The sequence below is a fragment of the Astatotilapia calliptera genome, chromosome 18, assembly GCF_900246225.1.
Source record: "Astatotilapia calliptera chromosome 18, fAstCal1.2, whole genome shotgun sequence".
Classification (NCBI taxonomy): domain Eukaryota; kingdom Metazoa; phylum Chordata; class Actinopteri; order Cichliformes; family Cichlidae; genus Astatotilapia; species Astatotilapia calliptera.
Window position 1 is genome coordinate 29516332 of NC_039319.1, and position 16259 is coordinate 29532590.

Consider the following 16259-nt stretch of genomic DNA (forward strand, 5'->3'; position numbering starts at 1 on the left):
GATAAAGACTCATTTCACATTTGTAAAATTTTGCAGGCAGTCACAGATTGTCCACTGAGCCTTTCTTTAATTTCACTCTTCATTTTCAAATGCACATAAAGGAAATAGTTCCTTTGTATTTAACAGCATAGGAATAAATGCATTTCAATAAAAGTCGATGATTGGGTGTTTAGATGCTGATATTACAATGGATTTTGATAGGTTTGTAGCTTGAACCTATTCGCTGGAACATTGAAGACAATATAATTACACAGCAAGCAAGACACGAAGTAGGCAAAGTTCTTCATGTTTCTCGTGCACGGGAGAGAACCGGACAAACGCCGTTTCTTCGCTTGACCCCAGTTGCTCTCGTCCGCTCCCCCGTAACACTGCTCTTTTATTGAGGTTACATGAATATGCATAAGTTCATTAACATACTACATATACATACACACAAAGAGTACCTTGCCTTTGTGTGTGTGTGTGTGTGTGTGGTGGGGGGGGGGGGGGGGGGGGTCAGAGTGTGGCCCCATAAACGACTTCCCTTAACCTGCTGGTCTGGAAAATCCAACAGTTCATCTATATGTAAAAAAGCACTTAGACTAAAACTGACATAGCTACGTTAATCCTACCGTAAAACAATAAAACAAGGTACGACCTCTTCCCATGCTCCCAGAATGTAGCCTTTGCAGCCTGCTAAAAATCACACATCCTATCACGACACAATTGATTAAACCTCTAAGCATATATGGTTAAATATTTCTAAGCGTAAATGACAATCAACAATACAAAACCTAACAGATTTGTTGTGCCAATAGAGCAGTAATGAGCATCTAGATCAATACTAAATGGATTATAACAGGCAAAGAAACAGGCACAGTAACACAAACAGGCATCATAACCAGCAGCTTCTATGTGATTTGTAGATCAGAGCAAACCATATAGCACCAAATCAATTGCCGACATGGCTTACCAGATCCAACTTATTGTCACCGTCACTGATCCCATCATCCCCTTCTCTTTTTTCGGACTGTGGGTGTTTATATTTCTTCTGATACTTCCAGGATGCCTGTTGGGTACAAAAAGGTTTTCAGGTCACCAACAACAAGAGAACTTAATAAGCCAATGGGAGTCTGAAATGGTGAGAATATATAGGAGGGGCTTGCAGTCAGGCAGCAAGAGGATAAGAAGAAGAACAGAGAGGATAGACTAAAGCCGACATAGGGAGGAGGGATGACTCAGTATTTACCTCTTTGAATCACAGCCTGGTCAAAAAGCTAAAGATTTGTGGAAAATGGTCCAAACCCACAGAGCCACAGTCAAAGCTGCTCCCAGTACCCCTGTTTTTAACTCATTCCAGAGTGATGGTTAGAGCAAGTAATGCATACAGTGAAGCCACAGACTTCTTTGCTTTCATTGGCAGGTAAATGCAAGAGCTCAGAGTGTTGAACAAGTTCACGTTGCTCTGAAAGGATTCGACTGTGTTGCAAACACTTGTCCTCCCTTCTGTAGTTTCTTCCTGATCTGTATTGATAATGTGTTGACTGATCTAATGTGTGTGTGTGTATGTAGCGAGTGCTCCTGCGTCCCCCAGGGAGATGATGGCATTGAAGGAGAGAAAGTCAGACTACGAGTCAACTGGCAATGCCAGTTACCATAGCAGCAAGGGCGAGCACACATCCCGGAAAGACGCCATGGCGGGTAGGAATTCCAAACTGCACATTTGTCACAAACACACATAAAGCTGTTTCCAGCAGAGGTGATGGTTTTAGTATAAAGGAGTGTGCGTTAAGAGATATGAAAGGAATCGTTTCATGGGAAACTATTTATTTTTATCCCGAGAGAGAGTGAAAAGGTTAAAACCACTTTCATTTTTGTAGTTTAGCTTTGCCCAAAGATAAATCCACCTGTCAGTGCTTATTACATCACACTTGTTATGTCTTTTTTGTTCAGTAGGTTGTTGTTATTGTGTTAAAGCTGACATTGTGCAAAAACATCACAGGTGACTCAAAATACATTTAATCAAGATGTAGCTAGTTAGTGTGAGAGTCTTAGAGATGCTGGTTAGTTAGTTAGCTGGTTAGCTAACAGACTGCTAGCAGCAGCTTCAAATTTCTCTATAAAAATTGTCTGGACAAACAGACACCAATAAATTAGACTAAATCTTTCCATTTTAAGCCACTCCAACCATAAACCTTCTTATATGCAGGGATGCACATAAGTGGTCCGCAGGTGTGCATTCGCTGTCAAAATAAAAGACGCACACCAGATAAGAAGTTGCAACGCGCGTTTGCGTATATAAGATTTTCTGGAGGAGGACAGACATTTGTTTAGAACTCTTAAAGATGTCAAAGAAGCTCCTTTAAGCAATTACTTTGGTGTTCCTCCACCCCCAAAGAAATGTCAGAAGGAGTCCGAACCACAAAAGAAGCGCGTATTCTCGGAAAAGTGGTTGCAGGAGGTGAGCTGGCTTCAAACAAATGATGAACGCACAGAGATGTGGTGCAGAATATGCCGTGAAAATCCCACTCTAGTGGACAAAAACACTGCCTTTTATATGTACGCAAACGCACGTTGCAACTTCTTATCTGGTGTGCGTCTTTTATTTTGACAGCGAATGCACACCTGCGGACCACTTATGTGCACCCCTGATTATATGCATAGGCTGTATATAAAAGATGGATGTAGCCACAGTGACATGACCAACTGGTCAGTGAAGTCCCTTTATGAGTCCTCAAGCTAGTATTTCTACCTGTGCTATGTTAGTGCTTTGAAATTGGATGTGTCAGGTGAAGGGTGGCTTTGACTGAGAAACCTAGAGACACTGCAGACTCACATGAGCAGCCACTTATCAATGAATCGTTTTATGACTACCCAACTAGCATCTGAGACCACTGACCTCTGCTGTCTGCTCACTTTGCACACCTGAAAGCTGTGTCTGTGTTTTCTCTCTGGTCCATTGAGCTAAGTCAATTCTGGCCTCTGGCCTCTAACACCAATCTTCCCATTGGAAGGCCTTAGGCTGTTGCACCATCATATCTTATAAGGAACTTTTCATTATCAGCAGCGTTTTTCTTCCAACATCACCATCAGCACAGAGCTTTAATCTTGTTGTCAACATCCTGGGTTTCAGCGAGGGTTTCATTGTTGTATGCGGTCTATCCTTGGAGAGAGTTCACACCAAGAGCAGTTGTTACATGGGAAACAAAAAAATCCAAGCTCTCCTTAATCACCATTCATCATCCTCTTCATTAATGTTAATGCAGCAGGTGTCCAGCTGATACCACTGACAGCCTACTCCCATTTGATTACTTTAATTATAAAAACTGAGTAAACGATTTAGAGCATGAACTCATCCTCACTGTGTCTGCAGGTCAAATCTCCGGTGGGTCTTCAACACTACACAGAGGAGCGTATGTGTCCCCAACTGATGACCTGAAGTATAATCAGGTATGAAAAGTCCCTTTCTTTAGGAAACACATTCCATAATCAGGTTTCATGTACATGCTAAAGGTGACTTGTTACCTCTAGCTGACACACCAGCATTAAAGGCTAATTTACATCATGGAGCCCTGCTCTCAAAAACTAACATAGGTTTAACACTGTGCGGCTTAACGTTTTTAGAACATGTTTAGCATAATCATCACTGGGTTGGTTGGCTGGTTGTGGCTAATAGACTTACATTAGTTTATGTTAGCAAACTAGTGACACAATTGATAACTCAGTAGAAAACAAGGGCACTGAAACTAAAAAGCAATATAAGGGGGTCACTTTGAACTGCCCCTATCTGCAAAAATGAGTTTTATGTTGAAAAAGCAAGGATATACCGTCCACTGTCACTCTGTCTCTTTAGCAGTAAGTGTTTGTTGCTGTTGTTTCTTGTTGTTCAGCTGCACTGAAACTGAAAAATAATGTAAGGCTTTTATGAATGAAGACAGTGTGGAGGACTTTTTTTCCACTGAGTTATTGTTACTATTTAGACTTACATTTGTTTATGCTATCTCTTATCACCAACCACCCTACCCAGTGAAATCACGTTCTGTACTGGCACAAGATGGCACAGCGGTAAATCTATGTCATTTTTTGGGAGCAGGGCTTCATAGTGTAAATTAGCCATTATACATGTCCACTATAAACTCAGAAGGTTCCTTCCTTCATGAAATGAATTACTAACACTACAAGAAGCAGGTGTGAATAAAAATAAGATGTAAAGAGTAAAGTGTAAAGAGAGAGGAAAAAATAAAAACACCAAAGACAGGTTAGTGATTATATTTGAACTCAATAGTTTAAGATGCCCTGATTTCACTGAGGAAATGTTTGAAAACCCACAACACTCAGCATCTGATAGACTAGAAAGCATTAATATTTCCATGCTGCGCTGCTAGCTTTATTCAATTCTTTATGACTCATCTCACCTTTAAGAGGAAGATCTGCTGTATAGTTCTAGGTGAATAGGAAATATCACAGTGAAACTGAATCGTAAAGGCTTTAATAGTGATACTATAAAGACACTATGACGTCCTAAAAGGTCACTGTAAACCTATAAAGAATGCTGTTTAAGCACTATGGCAATACACCCGTGAATTCCAGTTATTCTCACAGTCTAGTCTTTGGTTGGATGGTGTTGCCGGTAAAAGCTAATCGCTACCCATCACCCACTTTGATGAAGGAATGTCAGAACTCAGTTTTATTGAGGTTTTGCAGACATGTGACCACTAACCATGTGATGCTACCTTATTTGGACATGGCATTGACAATAATAGTGACTACGTAGAATCAAGTGAACAGGGTCCCAATCAAACGCTTAAAGACGGATGCATGACCATCTGTCAACTACCTGTTGCTATGGAAAAAAAGCTCCTCGTGGTTGGTTTGGTCACAAGCATATTGTTGCGGTGGTAGTTTGAATAGAAGTGATGGACTTGTGTATAAATACTGGCCAGCTGCTCTCTGAGCTGGAGTGAAACTGTAAAAAGTGCAACACAAATTGGAAATTTGCCTTCAAAGTTAAAGTTCCAACTTTTGAAATGTGAGCCCTAAGGCACAGCTTTTAACTTGAAGGTGAACATCTCCATTTCCTGTTTGTGTCACACCTTTTCAGATTTTACTGCTACTCATCTAGTAGTTTGTAGTAGACATCTGCTAGCAACCAAAGCAATCGCTTGGAAGCTTTGTATTGTATCACATCCAATATGGTGGACGACTCTATAGCAATGTGCAGTGTCACATGAGAAACCTCATGGTTCCCAGTACTCCCCTCACTCTCACTTGTGGTGACTTGGACCAATCATGAGTGGTCATTTGTAATGATTGTGCTCTCCTTCTTTCTAGGTATCTTCTCAAGGCTTGCCATCAGAACCCTACCCCCCTTTCCAAAATCCTCCTCCACCTGACAGCAGCAACTACGAGGATCAGGCCTGCTACGAGAACCAGGTTCATGCTGGAGGGCGTCCCCCGCAGGGTGACCTTAACATGCACCTGCAGGGCCTCAAGTCCACCGGCAACTATGTAGACTTCTACTCAGCCTCGCGGCCCTACAGCGAGCTCAACTACGAGACCAGCCACTACCCAGCCTCACCAGATTCCTGGGTGTAAGGGGAGATGAGGGAGGAGGAGGAGAGTACGGATAAAAGAAAACCCGGAAGTGAAGGGGGGGTGGCTTAAAGGTGGAGTGAAAGAAGATGAAAGGACAGGTTCCCTTCCTCCCTCCCCATCCTCCCCTGTAGTTCCTGAGTAGCATCATAGATAGCAGGATGATGAAGGGGGAGGATGGAGCGCATGAAAGGAGACGCGGGCAGAAAGCTTGATAGACATTTCACTCCTTTCAGGGACATCTCTGAGAGGAAGGAGAGGACCAGAAGCAAATGGAGGAGTGGCCAAGCATGTGCATGCACACCACCAACCAAACTGACCGACACATTTTCTTTCTGTGTTTCGTTTGTGATCAACAAGTGGTAGAGAAGGTTCACCAGACAGAAAGAGCGCCCGCTTCTTGTAGGCCTCTGGATACAGAATGTCAATCAGAGACTAACCCGGAGAGAGAGAAGAGAGTCGGGACATGAAAGGGAAGCGCGAGAGCAAAAGTTGGCAAACGGTTTTGCGATGAAGAAGGACGATGAAAGATAAACGTGGATTGGTGGACTTGAGGATGAGATGTTTTGCAGCGAGTCAGAGATACCCCAAGAGGAATCTGTAAATATGTGGTATAGCATCCATGGGTTTTAGTAAAGTGAAGCACAAGAACTGTAGGACACATAGGACGTCTGTCACACAAAACTTTTCTTTCTGTCTGTGGCTTCAGCGTGACGTATTCTCTGGGCAAGAAAGACTTTTGGTCATTTGTAACACTTTTTTTTGTGTTTCTACTTTTTTAATTCTGATTGTATAGTATTTGATGTACACTGTACATTTACGGAGATGCATTGCGTACTGTACATTGCACTATTTTCTGTGTCATGTCAGGCCTTTTGCCACTGGTTCCGACTCACCTCCTCACCAAGTACGCCCCCTTACCCAAACACACACAGACTTTCAGAACTCATATCATGGATGTTGCTAATGTGAAACACTGGATATGAATTGCAAGGTCACGGTGCTCCTTTCCACTGCCCTACAGTTAGTACAGCTGCCAGAACTGCTAAAGAAAGGTTGTTTTTTGGGCTTTTTTAGGCTAGCGTTGCATCTTCTCCACACCATTCCCCTGCTTTTACCCCCCTCCTTTGAGTGACCTGTGTTCATCATGTATATAACCGTGCCAAACGAGGGATACTTCCCCTCAGCTGAAAGGGGAGTGTTGACGGTGCATTCAAGGGTCCAAGTTAAGCTGAAGGTTTTCAGCTGAACATCCTCGCCGTTCTAACGATGCCACTTTGTAAATGCTTTGGTTTTTCTAAACTGTGTTTTACTGGGATGAAAACCGTCGAACTGCACCGAAACTCCCGAGTAAAATCGTAACAAGAAAAAAAAAAGAAGAAGAAGAAGAGAAAAAGGAAAATCGCGGAGGGACTGTGGAGCCTCACTTCCTCCAGAGCTGTACAAAATTAGTTGATTTCTGTGTTGTAAATTAATTCATGTTTGAAGTACAAAAAAAGAAAAAACTTTTCTGAGAGATGGTTGGCAATTCTAACTTCATGGTAGACAACAACTGTTAATAGAGTACAGATATATATTATATAAATATAAATATATACTTTTTATGTGCAGATGTGGATGTCACTTATAGCAGCAACATTATGGAAAAAAAGACTTGTTTAAAAGAATTTTAAAAAAAACAGCTACATGTAGGAATTTTGTTCACAGTTAATTTTCTGGTCAGCACACTAAAATTGTCGACTTTGTGTAGTAATGTTGTTGCTATGTGGAGTAGAGTAGACCAGGGCCCAGGGATCCACGTCGTCACTGAGGCAGTCTAGCAAAGGTGCTACATCCGTGAGAAGTATTTCCGACACGTCTGTATTCTGTCTGTGCACAAGATGTTTTCAGACTCCACCCATCGTGCTGCACTGATGCACTGGAGTGTGTCACCAGTGCACCTCTGCTTTTTAGATGATTTGGTCTCAGATACCAAAACATGCACCCGTCAATGCATGCCCATTTTGTTGTCAAACTGAAATATCTTTTTTCTTTTCTTTCTTCTGTTTTTTTCTGTAAGTGAAGAAGGCTAAATTGTAGAAGGTGACACCAGACCCTGGTTCTCCCTACTCACTGCTGTTTAGAAGTCCTAGAGGTCATCTTCCAATGCTTGATAAAGCCACTCATAATGCAGCAGCCCCACCACCACAAACACACACTGGATGGAAAGCAGACGTGCTGTATTTTTGTTAGTAAGCATCTGGAAACTGAGAACGTTATGTATGTCCTTGTGATCCTTAGGCAGAGAAAACTTACTATGAGACCTGTATGGAGATATAACGTCGGTGACCTTTTTTTTGCTAGACCAAATGTGTTTTAAAAAGAGAAATTGTGAATCTTTCTATTGCCTCAAACAGACTGCAACTGCTCCAAAAAATATAAACGAACCATCAAAGAACCTCTGATTCTGAGAGTTTGTTTGTTCTGGTGTCAAAAACAAAGCTGTTTACGACTGAAGTAGTACTCCTGGTGCAAAATTGAGGACTCTTTTCTCCAATTCTATTCAGTTTTATTCATATTGCAGGTAAAGACTGCGATATAAAGAGAAAAAGCCAGCTATTAGATGACCCCCCTGTGAACAAGCACTCGTGGGAAGGAAAAAAACCCTTTTAACAGGAAGAAGCCTCCAGCAGAACCAGGCTCAGGGAGGGGCGGCCATCTGCCACGACTGGTCGAGATAAAGGCTTGTAATTGAATGAGCTGCACAGATTAACCTGCAGAAAAACAAGAACAGGAAGTGACACAATACCACAGTGATCCAATAGCACGCTATGCTATTCTCCCATGTTTGTCTTACTCATTATATTATTGTGATGGACCGAGTTGAAAAACAGGAGGAGCCCAGGAATTATTAGAAAAATATAGTTTCCATTTATTTAACCCCCAAAAATTATATTTACAAGACTAATAAATGTTGAGCTCATAAAAGAGGTCAAAGAAACAAAACTGAACTCAGGCAAAGACTGCCCAAACATACATAATTGACCTAAACATGAAATGACATACAAGGGTATATATAATGGCTGATCAGACCATTGTGACACATGAGGGGTAACAAACAAAACACAATCATAAATCACAAACGATGCAGTACAATCTGGTTTGTTAATAAACTAAACACTAAAGAAGAAAATCAAAAACCCCATTAAACCCTAAACTCAAATATTTAATTAAATACAAATACTTTGTTTTTAAAGTAAAGAAAACACACATTCCCCCCTTCAGCAGGAAGTGGTGGTGTGGTCCAATTATCTTCCTTTGTATTTAATGGTTTCAAACCCTGGCTACCATCTTTTGTCCAGCAACTCCCAGGGATGATGGCAGGTAAGAAATAAAAAGACAAAAGTTAGTCAGAAAGCAAAGAAATTAAGTAGTATGAATACATAAGTAAACTAAATGTGCGCGCTTACAAATAGAACAAATGTATCCAAAGTATAAAATGTATTACTATGTTCAAAATGAAGAATGAAAATACAAAAGTTTAGAGTGTGGCCACGGGTTTGGCCATCACAATTATCCTAACTTTTTACCACATACTCTCCAACCTGTTGAAATATAGGCTTGATTGCATGAGGCACTCTGACAGAGCTGGCAATGTACCATCAGCAGCTGTGGCACCACATCAGTGGAAAAAAGGTATTCTGTGTTTTTTCCAGTGTGCTGTGTCTGCAGAACAGCTTAGGTTTTATTGTTTGGCATCCCACTTTCCAGGGAGTTTTACCCACCCTTCTTTTAGTACAGGACGGAAATGTGTTTGCTAGAGTCAGACATTATTCACATCACAGGAAACACATTTCTATAGTTGCTAAGTCAACCAGATGTCCTACTTTGCAGGACTGTACGGCATTTTTATCCTTTGTCTCCTATCCCTTATACTGAGAGTTCTCCAACACATCTGTTCCTGTGTGGGTCCAGCCTCCTCCCAAGGACGTGCGTGTTCAATTAACTGGTGATTCTAAATTGGCCATACTTATTGATTTGAGAGTGTGTTTGTCTGCCTCGAGCTGTGGTTTGACTGGTGACCTGACCAGTGTGTACCCCACCTGTCACCCTGTGTCAGCTGGGATAGGCCCCAGCTCACTGTGAATAAGCAGTTAGGAAAGCAGATGTGTGATTGGCTCAAATTTAAAAAAGAGAGAGAACACAAGAAATGTGTGAGTCAAAGTGAAATGTGTCACTCTGTGGATACATTCCCCCTTAAATAATGCCACAAAGAGCAGGAGCTTTAACATTTAACAAGGATTACACAAGTATACAAAAGTTATTGCACAACACCATAAATGCTTATGTGCATTCACATATGATATTTGTGTCCTTCATAGTTTGTTTTTGTTCTCCACTTATGAAAAGATCCTAACTTAGACTCTTGTCCCATGCTCAAACTCTTTCAACCACATTAAGCTCCAAGGAAGGACTATTTTTACATATTTCCTGGTCCTGGGACAGTGCACACTCATGGTTAGTTGCCAGAAAGCATTCTTATGTGAAACTAACAATAGAATACAAGTCATTCAGTGGTCCCTCAGCCCACTGCAGACGGAAGCAAGAAAAGGAATCCAACCATGCTTTGTTAAACACTGACATACAGAGTGCTGCAGGAATGAGTCCTAAAACCCTGAAATAAGTCATTAATGTCCATTTCACTTCCAGGGGTTTGGCTTAGATGCCTAAAATATGGTCTGTGGTTACTTTTATCCTGCATCATTAAATATACAAGTATCACGCTCATGTGTTTTCACATAATCTGGACATGTTATTGCTAACAAGTCGCTAAATGAGACAACAGAAGTTGTTGGAGACATTTGTGGTTGTCGTCCTAAAATTATTGGGATTTTCAAATCCAATTAGCATTTTTTTATTTTTTTTGGAGGATGCATTTGAGTTTTATTTTAAACAAAGCTTTTATCTCAGTGTTCCACCATCCTAGACAAAATCCCTGAAACCAGAGAGATGCTACCTTCATGTAAAGTCCTGCAGATGCAGGTTTGGTCTGAATCCAGCAGAGCACCTTTGGGGTGACACTGAACAGGAAATTGGCAGCATGACTGTCTGACTGACAAATCTACTGAAGTGATGTGATGTGGCAGTCAGCATGGAGCCAGATCTCACTCACAGGAAGGTTTTCAGCATTTTGTGGAAGCTGGGAACAAAAACTGCCCTGTGAGTAAAGGGGGCGGGGTCTAACTAGCAGTAGTTTGATGCCTCTAATAAACTAGATGAGTGCACATGTTGTATTAAAGATACCGCAAATAGAAACTGGGAGAATTAACCAGTGTGGTATAGCACATTGTAGAGACTATTAACATAAATGCTGCTCATCATTTAGGCACGGGACAAAAGGTGGCGGTAGCCTTTGCTATTTACCTTTAATTCTTCCATTTTTACTTAGATAAGATCAACACATGTTGATGTGACATAATCAATGGAGTTTTCCAGTGGTCTGTGTGTGTGTGCGTGTTTCTGTGTGTGTCTGTGGGTCTGTGTGCAGGTCCATCCATGCAATGACTTTATTTTGGCCTGTAAAGGGTCATGAGTGCTCTCTGGTGGTCATTAGAGAAACTGCACCACAGGTCAGGGTGGCGGCCATTTTAGTCTCCGAGGCCTGTTCTGCATGACTTTCTGCAGATGGATCGCCACACCACAGACACGCACAGCATCTCTGAGAGCTGTGTGTGGGGGGGAGAGTGTGACTACACTGTCGGAGTACAGAGCAAAGTGAGAGAGAAGCTCAAGAAATAAATAGTGGACGTCCTGTAAGTTTTTCACCGAGTCTGGATGCTGATGTAAGAGCTTCTGTATCACGCAAACAGTTTCTTTCTGTGGTCGGAGTATATGATCAAGTGTGGGAATCCGACCAAGTCTAATAATTTCATGCTAGTAGCAACAAATAAAAGAAATAATAATAATATTGCAAAAGTGCTGCTGTGATATCAAAGACTTTTTAAAAAAAAATGAAATAAGTAGCATCAAAGACTGTATATAAAAGATGCATCTAACCCTGTGATGTCACATATTTAATGCTGTAAAGCTAGCTATTTTACCACAGAAGGCTATGGAGATGCCCTCACCTTTGAAGCCAGGGTTTAAAGAGCTTTTCAGTTTCCAGCCACACGGGTCGTTTGCTAGGTAGCTACTTAGCTTCACACACAAAGTCAGCATTTCAGTTGATTTGTGTGTGTTCAATAACAAACAACTGAGAGAAGGATACAGTTAGAGCCTTCGCTGTCCAAAAACTGGCATTACAATTCACAAACAAGGCTTTGAATATGGCTTAAATGTTCTGGTTGAACATGGTGTGTTAGATAAACAAAAGGAAAACTTGTTACACACGCGCAATAGCAAACCAAGGTGGAAAAAGTGTTATCATTCAAGGAAAAGTTGCGGAATCTCCATCAGACCTGTTAGATTTGCTTTTACTTGTCCTCTGAATCTACACTTTGTCCAAGAGGCTTATGTTGCCGCTTCTAAATAACTCTCAAGTGTTGTTTCAGGTCCCTGTCAAAATGATGTATCCTCAAACCAAAATCATTGGTTTTCGTTATGACTTCCAACTTTTGGCAGAGACTAAAAAGGTCCATGGAGAGAGGCTTTAACAGCCTCCGGTACTGTTCAGTATTGTGGCCCAGTCCTTTCTTCAACATGCCAAGCACATTTTTTTTAAGTGCTCTGCTCATTCATCCCTTTGGTGTTTCATGTTTTACTGGCTCCAATTTACATCCTTACTCAAATAACCTGGATTAAATATTAAAGGTATATTTAGCAGAGTTTGTCCTGCCCGCAGCAGTACATGACAATAATAAATCTGCTCTGCATGGCTCACTGCCAGACTTAAACATATAGTTTATTTATTTAATATTTTGGCTGCAAGGACCTGTGCATTTTCAAGATCAACCACTGAAAGGCATAAATCAAAGTCCACTTTACAAGATGTCTTGGTCAGTGTGATTCGACCTTCTCTGTACAGAACGTAGGTTCACAGTGTCCTCAGATTCTCTTGCCAAGAGTAGAAAATATCTGAGTCCTCACCTTAAAGACTTGGTAGCTGCTTTCCTCAAACACAGAAAACGGAACACAGGGTTTCCTTTTTAAAATATAAAATGTTTTCACATTTACATGTTTTAGCAAAAACTCTTAAAAACCAACACATCGTCCAACGATCTAAAGAAACAAAGTCATTCCCATCTATCAGTCTGGAAACGTTACAAAGCATTTCTAAGGCTTTGGGACTCCAGTGAACCACAGCGAGAACCATCCATAAATGGAGGAACCTTGTGCCGTTATATCTGGCATAAAACTAACACAGCATTTCATAACAAGAACAGAGTCAAACACGGCGGTGCTAGTGTGATGGTCTGGACGTTCTTTGCCGATTCAGGACCTGGACAACTTGCTCTTACTAACAGAACCATGAATTCTGCTCTCTACCAAGGTAAATGTCTGACCATCAGTTTGTACTCTGAAGTTCAAACACACTGAGGTTATGAAACAGGACAAAGATCCAAAGTACAGAAGCAACTCCAGCCCTAAATCAAAGAAAGAAACAGTAGGAACTTTTTAGAGTGACATAATCAAAGTTCCAATTTGATTAAAAATTCCTCCAAAGGAAAAAAACCCCTAATAAATCAGAAAAGGGGAAAATACTTTTTCACAAGACTGTGTATAAATAAAGATGAAACATTAAGGGACCTTTATGGTCTCTAACCAGTTACACAGGTTAGAGACCATTGCGCAGCTATTATTGTTGCAACCATTTAGAAGGATCCATCCAGAGATAGATCCGATCACTACAACTTTTTGCAATCGTTTGCTGAGAGCGAAAAAAGCATTCAATTGAATCTTTCCTAGTCACAAGGTTTCCCATTATCGCTATTGCAGAGGTTCCCAAAGTGTGGGAACCGCGCCGCGGTATGAAAAAAAGAAAAAAGAACGCTTGGACACTGCTAGCATAATGGACAGGTTTTTGACAGGGCTCCCACACAAACGCAAAGCAGGAGATGAAGCATCATCAAATATATTTCCAAACCAACTTCCTTCCAAGCCAAAGACTAGAAAATATGGTGAAGCATATCTTCCCTTTGGTTTCACCTGCACAACTGCCAAGGTAGGTCTCCCCTGCAGAATTGGTTTTCCCTGCATCGGGAGCACGCACTGGGCTCTCCAAATCACGGACGAACAGTCCACGAAGATTTTTCAGGGGGGCCTAGCAAAAAAAGCTTGGGAACCACTGCTCTAGTGTGACTGAGGCTATAACCACAACACTGAGGAAATCTGGTGGTCTTGTGGCTCTATCTACCCTGATGGGAATATTCTCTTCCGGGATAACAATACTGCATCAACAAAGGTTTGCTAAAATAATTCCCATCATTTTCAGTCACCTGATCACAACCCAGCTCTGCCCTCCACCATCATCAAAGCAGCAAATGAGGAAATATCTTTTGAAAGAGTGTTGTTCCATCTCTCCAGTAGACTTCGAGACTCGAGGAATCCATAACAAGGCACACTGAAGCGCCTGACTAGGATATTTATAGTTGGCTTTTCCTTTAACCCTGTGGCATAATCTAATTGCAATGCTAGGAAATCAACACATACAATAATTCTGGCATACACTAATAACTACTCATATTTGAATATTTCTAGGGTAGGGTTAGGGAAACTACAAACAATGGCACCGCACACCTTTAATGTACATTTGTTGCAGTTCTCAGTGGTTTCCACTAGTGGGCAAATAAGGTCACATCCATCCATCCATCGCTTCTGCTCATCCTTTTCAGGGTTGCAGAGGACACTGGAGCCTATCCCAGCTGTCTTAGGGCAAGAGGTGGGCTACACCCTGGACAGATCGCCAGTCTGTTGCAGAGTAACACATAGACATAGACAACCATTCGTGCTCACATTCACTCCCACATTCACAACTATGGGCAATTTAGAGTTTCCAATTAACCTAACCCCACTAACTGCATGTCTTTGGGCTGTGGGAGGAAGCCAGAGTTCCCGGAGAGAATCCGTGCAAACACGGGGAAAACATGCAAACTCCACACAGAAATAAGGCTGCTTTTTATACATAGAGTGTCCTAATTCCACTATAATACCATATCTGATCTTTTTTTCCTTCAGACTTTTCTTTATAGTAACACAACACATATATTCGTATTATATATAAAATGTAAATGTTTTTTTGTATTATGACCATTCTGGAGCAAAATTAGCCAAAATATTGAAGCATTGCACTGGAAGAGCTAAGGATGACTTTCACACCATCACCAGTACTCACAGAGCACTGGATCTATACAGTACCTGACAGTAAACACGTCCTCAACATTAGCCAAAAATTGAAGATGCCCTTTCTGACATGTTCTCAATAATGGATAATCTGGTTTAGATGGCCAATAGATGATGCAGGAGGCAGCAGGAATGATTTGCACACAGTGAATCCTCTACATTTGCCTGCACATGGGCGCAGTCAGACATCACGCAGACCTTAAAGTATGGAGCTGGCAAGTTTAAAATGTTTTAATGTTTGTTCAGAACAATTGGGACACGTGCTTCATCTCATGCACAGGGTTCGAGACGACAGTGTATGTTTCTCATGGTGTTTTTTTGTGAAGTCAACAAGTCACAGTCCTAGCACTAAGCTGTTTATTTTTGGCGCTGCCTTTCAAATTCTCCACAAAGCCCTCACAAAGCCTGCGTGAGCTGGCTTCTCAGCTCAGCTATCAAGAACTGCTCGTAAGCTCTCCACTTCCATGAAAATTCCTGTTGTACTATGTATTGATGTAAAATGGCTTGCTGGCTTCCTCCTGAATGTTCAGCTGTCCTTGTCTGCAGCTATCATCTGTGACAGCCAGTCACCAATCATCATTTGGCCGCGTCGGAGCTCTTCTCTCCATCCTGTTAAAATCCCTCCAACTGGCTGTTACCTTCCTGCTCTTTAAAGCCCCATTCCCGCCCTCTTGGTATTCCTCTCCAATAAATGTGTATGTCAGTTTCCAATACGTTGTGCCCTTTCTCCAAGGCTTTTACCCTTTTTTCTTCTAAGGTAAATAGGACCCATGGACTGTAAAAGATGGACACAGCTTCCAAAACTGAAAAATAAATGGGGAACTTTGTTTTAATTAAAAAAAAAAAATTGTGTTACATTTAGAGTAAATAGATGATATAAAAGGGTCTGACAGACCTAACCGAGTTCTTCAGTTTAAGGAAGCAGCTGGCATAAAGTAATCTATGACCCCAAAACACCCTTTCCTGGTAAGATTAGAGTCTCAGTTTTGATCCCCTTGAGTAGAATATGATGTCCAAATGTTCTGTTTGATAAGTTGCTGTCATGTGAGCATACAGGGTCTCTCGGTTCTCAGCCAGAATCACCCCTTGCTCATCGGTCAAAATACCAAGATGAAATATGAGACATGAGGCTTCAAAACAGACCCTATCTCTATGATTTCTGTATGTCTGCATTCCTCTCTTACACCTCTCATCCCGTTGCTGTTCTTTGTCTCCATCCAAACCATTCTGTCCTGTGATATAATCTCACTTCTGTCTTATCTTACAACCTTCAGTGTGCTTAATCCTCTAAATATGATGTTATCTACACCATCCCCAGCTTTAACCGAGCACTAACCCTAGAAAATCAGAATGTGCCATTTTTGGTATTA

At 41.4% G+C, this 16259-nt stretch overlaps 1 protein-coding gene across 10 annotated transcripts in view; it reads left to right on the forward strand.

Moving 5' to 3' along the window:
- ctnnd2b (catenin (cadherin-associated protein), delta 2b) overlaps positions 1–8008 on the forward strand; it is a 240231-nt gene extending 232223 nt beyond the window's left edge. For all 10 annotated transcript variants that reach the window (XM_026149115.1, XM_026149114.1, XM_026149116.1 and 7 more), the window contains 3 exons: positions 1552–1680; positions 3353–3429; positions 5311–8008. In XM_026149115.1, coding sequence (XP_026004900.1) covers positions 1552–1680; positions 3353–3429; positions 5311–5574 — 470 coding nt within the window. In that variant the 3' untranslated portion in view covers positions 5575–8008. The remainder of the gene's footprint in view (positions 1–1551; positions 1681–3352; positions 3430–5310) is intronic.
- Positions 8009–16259: the final 8251 nt, after the last annotated feature.